We start from the raw sequence: 12,366 nt of genomic DNA, 5'->3' as shown, positions 1-12,366 counted from the left end.
ACATGCCCCTGTTATAAATAAATAAATGAGTAGTATGTCTAATGGGAATTAAGTCTGTTAATATTTGATTTAAGCTTGGAAGGCAGAGCTATTCCCTTCTCGCTCATCATTTTATGTCCGTTATTCCCAGGAGGAGAACGCTCACTGTTGTCTTGTAGACTCCCATCCCGCTGCTCTTTTTCTTTTTACCCATAACTGTGAGAACTGCTCACAAAGTTCAGTCAAATCTATTTGCCTGTAGCGTTTTCACCCAACTGGTTCAGCTAAATGCTTGAGCTACTCAAAACCCTGGGTTTAACCTGTTGGAGATTCAGCACAGTTTTTCTTTTCCTCGGGATGTGCTAGTCCTTTGCTCTGTGAAGCCAGACAAGATGAATGATGTCACTTAATGGTGTAGGGGGTCGGACATCTGCCACCAAATTCGCGGTGCTCGTTGCGGACGCTCACACTGTCTTTTTGTGGCTCTGCGTGCCGGCCCCGGTGAAGTCACATCCTGCTCTTCCTGTTAGCCTGTGGTTAGCATGACGTGCTAGCAGGCCGCCTCCTCTTTTAAACAGCTCAGTGAAGCTCACGCTGGTTTGATTGTTCAGTTTCCTCTTTAGAGAAGACCCTCTGCCTCAGCTGGCTGTCGCTCTTTCCGCCTCGTCTTTCTCGCTGCTTTATCTGCACGTCCTCCTCATGAACAGCTTGTTAGGAAAAATGAAGCAAATGAGGGCTAAGACTCTTCACATGACTGTCAAGCATGCAGCGCACACACACACACACACACACACACACACACACACACACACACACACACACACACACACACACACACACACAAACACCTGCGTTCTATTTTCTTCTCCCCCACTTCAAAAGCCTTTTGTCCACACTTCTGCTTTTTTCCTGTCTGATTTAGTGCTCATCTGTGAAGTGAGCGTGGGTTGAGTAAACCATGCCAGTCAACATGTGTGAATGTTTTATTTTCTCTCACTGGCGCGCGCGCACACACACACACACACACACACACACACACACACACACACACACACAACCAATTCAAGTCAAACAGGGTAATCATGTGAATAGGCTTCTGGTTTAACTGTGAGGCTGCTTTGGTGGGCTCACAGTGTTCTTGTTGTCCATTATGGGATGGGTCCTTCTCCCATCCCAACTGAGGGATCACATATCAGTCTATCGGAAAATGGATGCTCGCATTAGACCTCGCTGTCACACAGACCGAGAGCACGCCTGATGGCAGATACTTGTAAATATTATTAACGAATAAAGAAAAATAACAAATCCTGTAAATACTCTGTAGCTGAAACCTGATCAATTTAACCCCGTAGGTTTTTTTTAAATTCATAAGTGTGTGTTTGACAGTTTTGAGTAATACACTTAGAGAAACCCCTTTGTTCTTTTATTTTGGATGATTTACAGTTTGAGTGGGCTTGAGAGGGACCGCAGGTCTATTTTAATTGCATTTAACTTATACATAAACAACATTTCTTCTCATTATTTATATTTAAACCACATCAGATGGATCATTTTTTCATTTGTTTGATTGTACAAGTGCATTACAGTATTTATAATCAACTTATGTTCTCCCACAATGACAGCTCCGTATAATTCCCAAACACAATCCAAAATCTACATTGGTGCTGTAGGAAGCCATTTAAAACGACAAAACCAAGGAACTGGTTGACTCATCTGGAAGTATGAGATGGGAATAACTATAGTAGGACAGGGCTCGTGTTTGCGAAGGTTGTATTGTTCTGTGGCTTTGGCGTTCTTAATCTTTTTGGGATGCGGTTTGGTTTTGGCAGCATTAGCTGCGCGAGGCTCTCAGGTGTAGTCCTTGCAGCCGCCGCAAATCAAGTCATTTTTCTCTTTCCTCTCGGTCTCTGCTGTCTGTGCCGCTCACACTCTGGGGGATGATAGGTCAGCAGGATGGACTGCAGTATAACTGGAGCTGGGTTGGGCTTTACTCGACAGCCTTCCCACTCCTCCTCCATATGCTACTGTCTCTCTCTCTGTCTCTCACACAGAGACACACCCTCGGACACTCCAGCACAAAAAAGACGAGGGCGTTGCCTGCGGCCGGTCTTTGACCCCGTGTGCAGTGATGTCACTCGGTGATGTGGGGGGTTGTGTGTGTGTGTGTGTGTGTGTGTGTGTGTGTGTTTGGTTGTCGTGGCTGCGTAAAGGGTAAAAAAGCAGGGGGAAGACTGTGGGGATGATTTGCATCAGCTTAAGTGAATTAGACTGGGGGGTTGTCTGCAGGAGGCTATTGAGCTACCAGATGCTCTGTTGTGCTGCTGTTGTTTAGGTGGAGAGGACCTAACCCTGCTAACATGGGTTTAAAGCCTTATAAAGACAAGGACAGCTGCAAGCATCATCCCGACCCACGTAAGGGACTTTTCATGAGTCACAGCTTCAGACAGACAGTTCAAACCACGCAGTGTTTTGTCAACCACGTTTATCCATATTTCTTTTTACGAAAACCACTGATTTACAGGCAAAACTATGAGCTTAAAATCTTTTGGTTTGAGGAATTGGCATTTTTTTGTGTGTTGTTGCATATAGTGAACAAACTTACCCATTCTGCTATCTTACACTGAGCTGCAAAACCAGTTGATGCCAGTCTGGAGGCTTTTAGAGGCTTTTGTAATGATCGTCTTGACTTGGACTTAAGAAGTTAAACAGTTATCAAAGCCACTGTTAAATAATACTATAAATTTTAGTTAATCATTAGATTAGTCAAAGAGGAAGATTAAATCTCTAGCTGCTGTGTTATATACTAAATAGTAGCACTTATGTTAAGCCTCTTTATTACAGAAGAGCAAAGAGAAGAACCTTCAATAAGTAGTTGTGTATTCCTACATAATGTGTTTTTACTCACAATGATACTAGACAATTTGTGGATGGATAAGTTGCTTAAAAGCACAACAGTCTCTTAACTTCGTAGTTTCAACTGATCACTCTCTGTTTAAAGTCCAAAGCTCACAAAGTAGTTTCTTTTGCCATCACATGTGCATCCAATTTAAACAACACAAAGATGATTTGCATGCGGTGCTTCTAAGCCAATCGTGAAACCTGTCTTTAGACAAGTTCAGACATGATGTTGAGTGGTTGACACTTGCTCTGGTAGCTTGTTAGTCAGCTGGACAGTCATGCAATTCTGTGCTTCCTTAATAACTTTGTCTGTGAATTAACTCTGTAACCAGTCTGGTTACAGGGGAATTAGACAGGAAGCTGCTGAGTTTCTTTGAGTGGAAATGTACATCTGATTTTTTTTTTTCCATTAAAAGCATGCTGCATACTGATCATTGTGGCTATATTTGCCATCTTTATGTCACCAAAGTCACAGCGCTTGGTTTCTGAATGTAATCATATTTTTCCCAGAAGCTGCTAGCCTTCATCAAATACAAAAAGAAAGTAAATGTGGGCGGCAGTTCTTTTGTACATCTACAAGTGGACAGCTTCACTGAAAACCCACATCACAGCTATAGAATATGCTGCTCTAATACGTTTCTAATTGAAAATATTAAAATGTACTCATTCAAATTGCAGGACTTCTAACCAAAAGTCAGAATATTACGTAAGGAGTCCGCTTCACTGCTGCACACTGATGGTGCGTTTCTTTTCCACTTTGTCCCTGTACTGAGCTTTCTTCTCTGATCTCTGTGTTAGTTCTCCATATGCTTGTTACCCTCCATTTCTTTCTCGACACCGGGGCCACACAATGTTACACAAGCACTTTAGTCAACACTGAGCACTGTGGAAAAGAGGAGGAAGGAAAATGGAGAATGGGAGCAAATGTGGACTATAATGGAGCTGTTAAAGCTTTTTGTAATGCTTGAATTCCTGCCCAACCTTTGAGAAAATCCATACGCCCAACCTTTTTATGTATGGAAACACTGTATATGAATACAGATGGAGTGGTCTGACATTTTTTTTCTCGGCCTCTGGATTGTCTGACTACAGGGCCCAGAGCTTTACTCGAACCTTTCTGAACATCTTTTTTTTTTTTTGGACAACTCTTTTTCTGGGGCCATTTTCTGTAGGTGCTGGTGCTTTAAATGGGAATCGATGGCTCTCTTCCCCTCCCTGTGGAAGTGTTTGTCTTGGTAACACACTGACCTGCCACAGTGATGCTATTGTGAAACCAGTTGACTAACGGAATGCGTTTTCTGTCATAAGACAGTCATAAGCAATATAAGGTTGATGGTTTATGTTAAACGTTTGGCTTGTCCAAACTGCACTCGTTGCTGTTGAACCCACTGAGGCTGTCACGTAACGCTTCTGACATCTAGTTGTTTAAAAAAAGCTCAAAAGGAACTCTCCACAGTGTGCTAAAGGTTCAGTGGAAAGCTTTCATGATCTCCTGACCCTCTTTAGACCAACTGTGTTATGAAAGCTGTCTGAAGCATAAACATGAAGTATCTCTCACGCTTTTTCTGTTTTGTTTTCTTCTTTTGTTCAGAATCGTGAGCTGCAGATCATGAGGAAACTGGACCACTGCAACATAGTCCGCCTGCGCTACTTCTTCTATTCCAGTGGAGACAAGGTGAGTCGGCTCGGTGTGCTTCTTCTAATTCTTCATCTGACCGTGGGAGGATGCATATTTAATTCTGCACAAATATACAGGAAAAAATATTAACAGCCATCTGTTTAAATTGACTGTTCAGCATAATCTATTTTTTCCATCCTTGGAAAAGTATCGCACCTTGTGGCTGAGGAAGCGTATTCAAGGACGAGCCTTGCTTAGATTCCTCTTTTATGGGCCTTTTTAAGGTATCTTGGGGTCTTCTAAACAAAATAAAAGAAGATCTAAAATTCAATTTATTGACTCTGATTGCAGTAGCATAACACCAGCCTCTTCTACAGAGTATACACTAAATGTGCTCTGTGGACGCTGTACTTTCAGAAGCAGTTGAGCATTTTCTAGCTCAATCAACTTGTTCTGTGTTTAAAGGGACTGGACTCATAGCTTATTTCACTGAGTCCCATTCACAGGTCATTTTGTTGTATTTTGGAATCTGTTGTTTTCCTGTTGTTTTTATTTTTATTTTTTAATGTTTTCTCCTGGCCAGCTTAGCTGTAATAAATACAATAGTACATATCTTGCCTGGAAAGTCCCTCTCTGTGCCCTGCTGTCGGTCTTCGCCGAACATCAGAGGTCCCCTGGAGACTACACGGCTGTGCTATGTCATTCAGCTAGCTTACAACGGGCAAAGGTCTGTGTGTCAAATATAGAACCACGTGGACTTGGCTCACATGCTGTCGGGACTATACCCATGACACGGCAGTTAGGAATGCTTTCCTGTTGCTCACCTAGCGACACCAAGGAAAGCTGTTAAGGTTTGAAGGGAGGGGAGTGGACGGTGAGATGGTCAGAGGGCATCGGCTAATTATAGATCCACTCGAGCTCTCCCTTCCGCGCCGTGCAAGCTCCAAGCCTGTCCCAGGCTCTCGTCACACACCCACTGACCTCTGGGAATCACCTCTAATTCTTGGTATACTGACACAACGCCCGAGGCGACATGTTACACAAATCACCTAACACGCTGCCAACTTTTTTTTATATTGCACAAGTTTCATGTGACTGTACCATTGCATCCACCTTTACATCACTTTCTTGTATAAGTCCCCCCCACCACCCCTTCTCTTCGCCCTCTCCTCACCATGTCTAATTATGGAGACCGGCACCATGTTTTTGGTATGGGATTTTACCACCCATAGAGCTGCTGAGAGGTAGTGAAGTAGCCAAAAGGCAATGTGAAAGGGATGGAGAGTTTCAGGCATGTTGATGGATTGATGGCAGATGGGTTTAAAATAAGTACGGGAAGAAAAAAGACATAGACAAAGAGATGACATGAGAAGAGGTCAGGTGTGTAGGTGCCACTGGTGTCCTGAAATGAGGGTTCATGTTGGGTGCAGCTGTGAGACAGGCAGGGACTGTTGCTACAGTAGCTGTCAGTGTGTGCACAGGTAGTCTTATATAAGTGCTGGCATGTGGCGTGCCTGATGCACACAGTGTGCTTTTGCTTTTACCCTTTAACCACTTGTATAATGCTGTGTTTAAACAGAAGGCCACCGGTCCAAACAGCGTAGGCAGGGAAGCAAATAGTCGCTTGACTTTTAACTATGAAATCGCTCAGAGGGTGCTTGGAACGTACTCTGCTGACATGTAGCTGCCCTGTGCTGCATTTCTTCTTAAAATCACATATATTTACACACTGATTGCTTTCAGTAACATGAAAAAAATTAAGATAACATTCTTGGCAGCAGATTGACACTACAGTTTTTTTTTCTGTTGTAACAGACTTGAAGACAAAGTTCAGTTCATTTTCAGGTTACTGACTGAACGGTGATTAGAAATATGAGAGGCAGAGTTCAAAAACCAGCTAATTAATTGTTCATAGGTGACGAATCTGCATTAAAATTAACTTGCACTCTCACTTGCAACTTCCACTGGCACATCTAGCACTAGGACCACCTTTGGTCTTCAGAACTACCCTAATTCTCTGTGTCTTAGAATAAATAAGCCACTTGAAACATTCCTCATTGACTTTGGTCCATGTTGACATGCTGTGGTGTTTTAACAATGCTCAGCTGGTACTAAGGGACCCAAAGTGTGCCAAGAAAACACCCCCCTCATCTTTACACCATCATCAAGCCAAAACCACTGATAGCAAGCAGGATGGATCCACAGAAGAATCCACTGAGACCTCTCAACAGAAAGTGAGGAATCTTAGACCATCCGGTATTTTCCCCCCCCAATCTTCTGTTGTCCAGTTTTGTTGAGCCTTTGTCAGCTGTAGCTTTAGTTTTCTGTTCTCAGCTGACACGAGCAGCTCCCAGCGTGCTCTTTTGCTGCTGTAGCCCATTTCCTTCCAGATTTAATGTGTTGTGCATTCAGAGATGCTCTTCTGCTTTTGTTATTTGAGTTACTGTTGCCTTCCTATGAACTCGAAGAAATCTGGCCATTCTCCTCTGGCGAGGATCAGGATATTTTCACCCAGAGAACTGCCGCTCACAGAATATTCTCTTTTTTTTTTTTTTTTCTTCAGACCATTTTCTATAAACCCTAGAGATGGCTGTGCGGGAATATCCCAGGAGATCAGCAGTTTCTGAAAAACTCAGCCTGTCTGGCACCAACAACAACGCCACATTGAAAGACACTTTAATCAGTGTTCTCCCCATTCTGATACTCAGTTTAAGTTGGTGCCATATCATTGACTGATTAGATATTTGCATTAATAAGCAGTTGAAAAGGTGTAACTCTAAAAAGTGTAGGAGTTTATTGAGGACTATGAAATGCATACAATTTGGTCTAGGCGTATGATTCTCGCTTGGGGTGCGAGAGGTCCTGGGTTCAAATCCCGGACGAGCCCCCAATTACGCCCCCAATTAAACATAAGAATAGACTTGTACATTACAATGGTGTAAAGAAATGGTAACTTAATGATAGAGCTGTGACTTTGGTTAATGTCATACATTAGTGTTGGAAATCACTTTGATCATGTCCAGTTAATTTAACGATGTGCAACAGATGCACTTTTCTAACGTGGGCATTGTAACTTTCCTGACTTCAACAGTGTCTTAAAACTGACATCATTATGTGATTCAGACAGGATTCAGGAGGGATGTGTAACGATGATGAGTTTTGTTAACATGGAACTCTCTTTAGACTTTAGTTAATACATCTTTTTTTATACTGCAGCTTACAAAGTGAGCAAATCAAAGTACGCTGTGTCACATCCTATTAGATTTTGATTCCTGTCGGAAAAACGTTTCCATGTTGGGGAAAATATATTGTACGTAATTAATAAAGCTATTGTTGTGCCACGTGCATAAGTGACGCTGATGGATGAATCCTGCTGCTCTGTGATGTTGCAGATATATAATAAACTCAGAGGAACGACTCCAGCACACACAAAGCTTAAAACTAAATTTCACCCCCTGTTATTGTTTTGTCAAAAACCCAAATCATATTTATTGCTCCCACTGAGTTTTGTTAATCTGTTATACTGAATGATACTGAATTGGAGGCCCTAATCTTTGGTGTCCACTATTTCTTCTCCACATTTATAATCAGTCTGGGTGATTAAGAATGTAACCCTGACTAGTTGTTGGAGGCATACATTCTTCTTCTTCTTCTTGTTATTGTGATTCTTGTTGAGGGCATTCCTCACATCAGTCTTTCCTTTTTCTTTTTTTTTTTGTGGGCTCAGAAACTGGCGACAAGAGAAACCACAGTCTAGTGCGTGCCTCTCCATTAATACTGCAACGAGTTACTTCAGATATGAAGCAGACGCTTTCAGATGCTGTCTGATAAGCAGAAAGACGTGCACGTCACAAACAGATTAAGTGACGTGAATGACTCAACAACCTTGCGTGCTTGGTGAATTAGCTGGAAAGGAAAAGGGAACTGCTCTGGTTTTTTGTGGTATTTGTTGCTGGTGCCTTTAAAGGACTTTTAACAACTGATTTTTAAAAGACAAAATAAAAAAATGTGTATTTTCTGTATGAGAAATAAATCTACATCAAGTTTTCAGTTATTTATTATGTTAGATTATGTTGCACTTGGATGGTGCATATTTTTAAATGAAGTGCAGTGAACTTATGAACTGATGGGTTGACAATGAGCCTGTGTGGCTATTTATGAGTTCAGCTGAAGGATGGTTGTGTAAACATACAAAACGAATAGGCCCAGGGGCACCTCTTCTGCCTCCGGTCCTCCTGACTGGTTGATCCGGCTGTGGATAACATACCAGTGTAGCTTTCTGTTTCTTTCTGGCTTTTTTTTGAGCTATTAAATCAGTGATTCCAGATTTTAATAGAGACACTGTGGTTGAATAGCCTTGCATCTAGATAATGAATCTGGTAGAGCTGCCACTGGATTTCCCAGGAGCCAGTGAGAGACAGGTGAGAGTTTATGGCTGTGGCTGACATATCTGGCATTGCTCCTGCACATATTAAAGACTTATTCTTAGATTCGTAGTGCCATGTTGCAGCCTTCATTAGCGTGGGCCAAAATAAGGACTCAGTTAACGTCCCTCACATCTTGCTCGAGCTCCGTCTGTGCCGCTGTCTGCCTTCCTTGATTTCACAGACTCATTTGCGCTCACAGTTGTGTAATTTCCTCCCATAATATGCATTTAAATATGCTTCATAATGTCAACACAGAAGCGCAAACACACATGCTAATAAAAGCTTTGCTTGTGAAGACTGACATGCAAACTGTGCGTTACATACTGAAGACTGCTAAGCTTACTGACAGATAGCATAGCCAGGTTTTCTCACCAAATTAGAGGCTGGGTTGCTTAGCTGGGAGTGAACAAGGAGCCAATCGGATCCTGCCTGGCTAACCTCCGGGAACAAGCCAAGGAAGTGGCTTTGTAGTGAGGCAGGAAGTGAGTCATCGCTGTTGCTAGGCTAAATATAGCTTTAGTGGCACCAGAAGGAGGTGTAATGGGCTCTCCAGACGTCACAATTCTTATCAATGGGAGTTTTGCTGGTGAACGAGGGATGGCTGTGTGCTATGATTGGTAGAAGAGAAAGGCACGCAGAGATCGCGTGCTAAGGAGTGAACGCGATGCCAGTGATGGATCAGTTTGTAAATGAAGCTATACTCACCAGTATCGGAAACCCTGTGCGTGCCTGTCCATCTGTCTTCCAGGAGTCAAGGCCCTGTACTTCACTCGCTGTCTGTGTATGTGTCCAGTCATCTGAGTGTGAACAGGAGAGAGCTGTCAGGACAAAGCAGGACACTGAGCTGACAGAAGTGTACCGCACAGTCTGTCTGGAGGCTCTTCACAGGCCCAGCTCACTCATTTTGCTTTGCAGACCTGCAGGGAGCCAGCGCCTAAGCTGCATGTTGGGCAGCGTTGCTAACAGATGGGGAAAAGGAGGCAAAAGGAATCCAGACACTCAGTCCCAGACTAGATAGGAGGGAGAGAAGAAAGCAAGGAATAATTTAATTAAAGTGTAATTTAAAAGCTCAGATTTATTTATTTTTTTTTTTTTACTCAAAGAGGGATGTCTCATGGGTGTCTGTGCAGATACTGTTCAATACCAGTCAGTGCTACATGATTACATGTAGCAGTATGCGCTCACCGCCCACTGATCCTCTCAAAGATGTCATGATGAGGGAACACATGAGGTATATAGCTTTGCAGATGCAGTTACAGTGTGGGCGATGGGCCGCTGTTATCAAAAATGCAGTTTATCACAGTATTACATGCGCCTACACAGAAGACACACCCATGTGAAGTCCATTTACACTTTATCTTACATTTATGTTTGAAACGAGTGAAGGAGCCTTCTGCCAGTGATAAACGGTGAACGCACACAACTTATATTTTGAAGGCGAGTCAGTTGTGTTGCAAAGATTAAATACTGCATCAGCAAATCCCTTGAAAGAAAAGCAACACCATCAATAAAGCGATGGCCAGGTTTAGCTTCTCGCTCTGCTTCATATACCTCAGCTGTATTTAAAACACATCAGTGGCCCCCAGTGTTGCATGGCTGCCATGTTTCTTCACTACAACATGGCCTGTGTAGTTTATTTTGGGTTAGTCCCGCCTCACCATTTTGGTGCTATGAATACTTACTAGAGCATCAAATGTGTACCAATACCCTGGTGAGAAAAGTCCCCTCCACTAAAGCTCAGCTTGCTCTAGTTTGAGCAATATTAGATCAAATTTGCTCTGTCCAGTGGTTTGGGCATTTTTCATAAGACCACAATTTGTGATTAAGTGGCTGTTGAATGATTTATGCAGATGGGAGGGAAGTCAAAGTATTAAGAGAGACAGCAGGACTGTGGTTGTGCTAATATTTTGTAGAGAATGCATGAAAAATATATAAATTCCAGGTTTGTCTTCTAGAAAAGTGCTCAGTTTGTTACATTGTTACTACTACTGGTATTCTGTTACTGGTTTTATTGTTAGCATTAAATGCTTAGAAGAAGACACTTCTTCTGATGATGGACATTTTCCAAAAAACACCACTGATCACTCAGTGCTGATTTATTCACATCACCCTCAACATGGGCATAGTGTTTTATGCAGAGGCCTCTGCTGTTCCTCCTAGCATGCAATCAGAGCCTGAGCAGGCTAGTTGTCAATGCGTCACGTATGCGTTTGTGAGTAACCTTCCTCCTGAATTTTTAAAGTATTTCTTAACTCTTGCATTTTAGCCTTATACGATTTACAGCCTCCCAAGCTTGAGTTCCTCAAGACACTCTAATGGCTTACTTTGGGCTCATTCTGGCCATATTTAAAGGAAATGGGAAGTCTAAGAATAATTGGGTGGAGAACCCCCCAGATACAGCATCCTTTCATGGTCAGTGCGCTCCAGAGTTCAATGTACACAACCCCGCCCTCCAGCACTGGTCTCGTCCAACCAGGAAACAAGGAAATGATATCACTGTCTGCGGCCACTGTCGGGGCAACGGCCGTTATGACGCACGGTTGTGTGCTTCCTGCCCACAGGGAGAGATACAATGGATTCCCAGTTAGGCTGCAAGAAAGCATCAATTACATCAGCATGAATACGGCTTCTTTCTTAGGAAAAGATGCATCACAGCTAAGAGGAGAGAGACAGGGTAATAGGATGGGGATACATATTTAGATCACAAGTTTTGAGTTAAATTCATGCATTTTCCAAGATTGTGTTGTTTTTCTTAACATGTTTAGATTACAAGTGTCTTTTCTATACAGTTTACATGATTTCTGTCAGTGTAACCATGTTTTTTTCTTTTCTATTGTTGCTTCTCACCGACAGAAAGATGAAGTGTATCTGAATTTGGTTCTGGATTACGTGCCTGAGACCGTCTACAGAGTGGCCAGACACTACAGCCGAGCCAAACAGACTCTGCCTATGGTTTATGTGAAGGTAAAAGCTCTGTCTGTTTAACAAGGCTGAAAAACACAGTTTAAAGTGAACTTGACGGACATGTTTCCAATCTCATATTTTTTATTCTTGGAGTCTACTATAGTAACTTTCAAAACAATCCTCATTGGTGGAGCTCCTTGGTTTATCCACTGACTGAAACAGTTCGCTTTAGCAAGCCTTCCTTTAATCCTGCTTACTTCTGATTGGTATCTCTTTGTAAACAGAAGGTTAAAACGGAGCATGGGCGGATGTACTATGAGATGACCATGTAACAATTCTGAAATACATAATAGTTAATCGAATATCTCTGGTAATTCTTACCGGTAGTTACAGCAACTTAGTTAAATCTGAGTTAGTCTGGTGAAAGCTGCAAGTATAAAGACTGTAGATATATCAGTAAAATGGGGTGCGGGCTTTTTGTGTGTGAATCAGTCGTGATAAATTTGGGCTTGGAGAATTGTTATACTTTTAATATGAGAC

The 12,366-nt window shown here is 42.4% G+C and overlaps 1 protein-coding gene across 3 annotated transcripts in view; it reads left to right on the top strand.

Annotated features, from left to right (window-relative positions):
* gsk3ba (glycogen synthase kinase 3 beta, genome duplicate a) overlaps window positions 1-12,366 on the top strand; it is a 35,466-nt gene that overhangs the window by 11,866 nt on the left and 11,234 nt on the right. For all 3 annotated transcript variants that reach the window (XM_024805328.2, XM_012919152.4, XM_004551379.6), the window contains exons 3-4: window positions 4,469-4,552; window positions 11,776-11,886. In XM_024805328.2, coding sequence (XP_024661096.1) covers window positions 4,469-4,552; window positions 11,776-11,886 — 195 coding nt within the window. The remainder of the gene's footprint in view (window positions 1-4,468; window positions 4,553-11,775; window positions 11,887-12,366) is intronic.

Source organism: Maylandia zebra, linkage group LG16, assembly GCF_041146795.1.
Source record: "Maylandia zebra isolate NMK-2024a linkage group LG16, Mzebra_GT3a, whole genome shotgun sequence".
In the NCBI taxonomy this organism is placed as follows: Eukaryota; Metazoa; Chordata; class Actinopteri; order Cichliformes; family Cichlidae; genus Maylandia; species Maylandia zebra.
The sequence above is the reverse complement of the archived record's forward strand: the minus strand, read 5'-3'. Positions and strand labels throughout refer to the sequence as shown.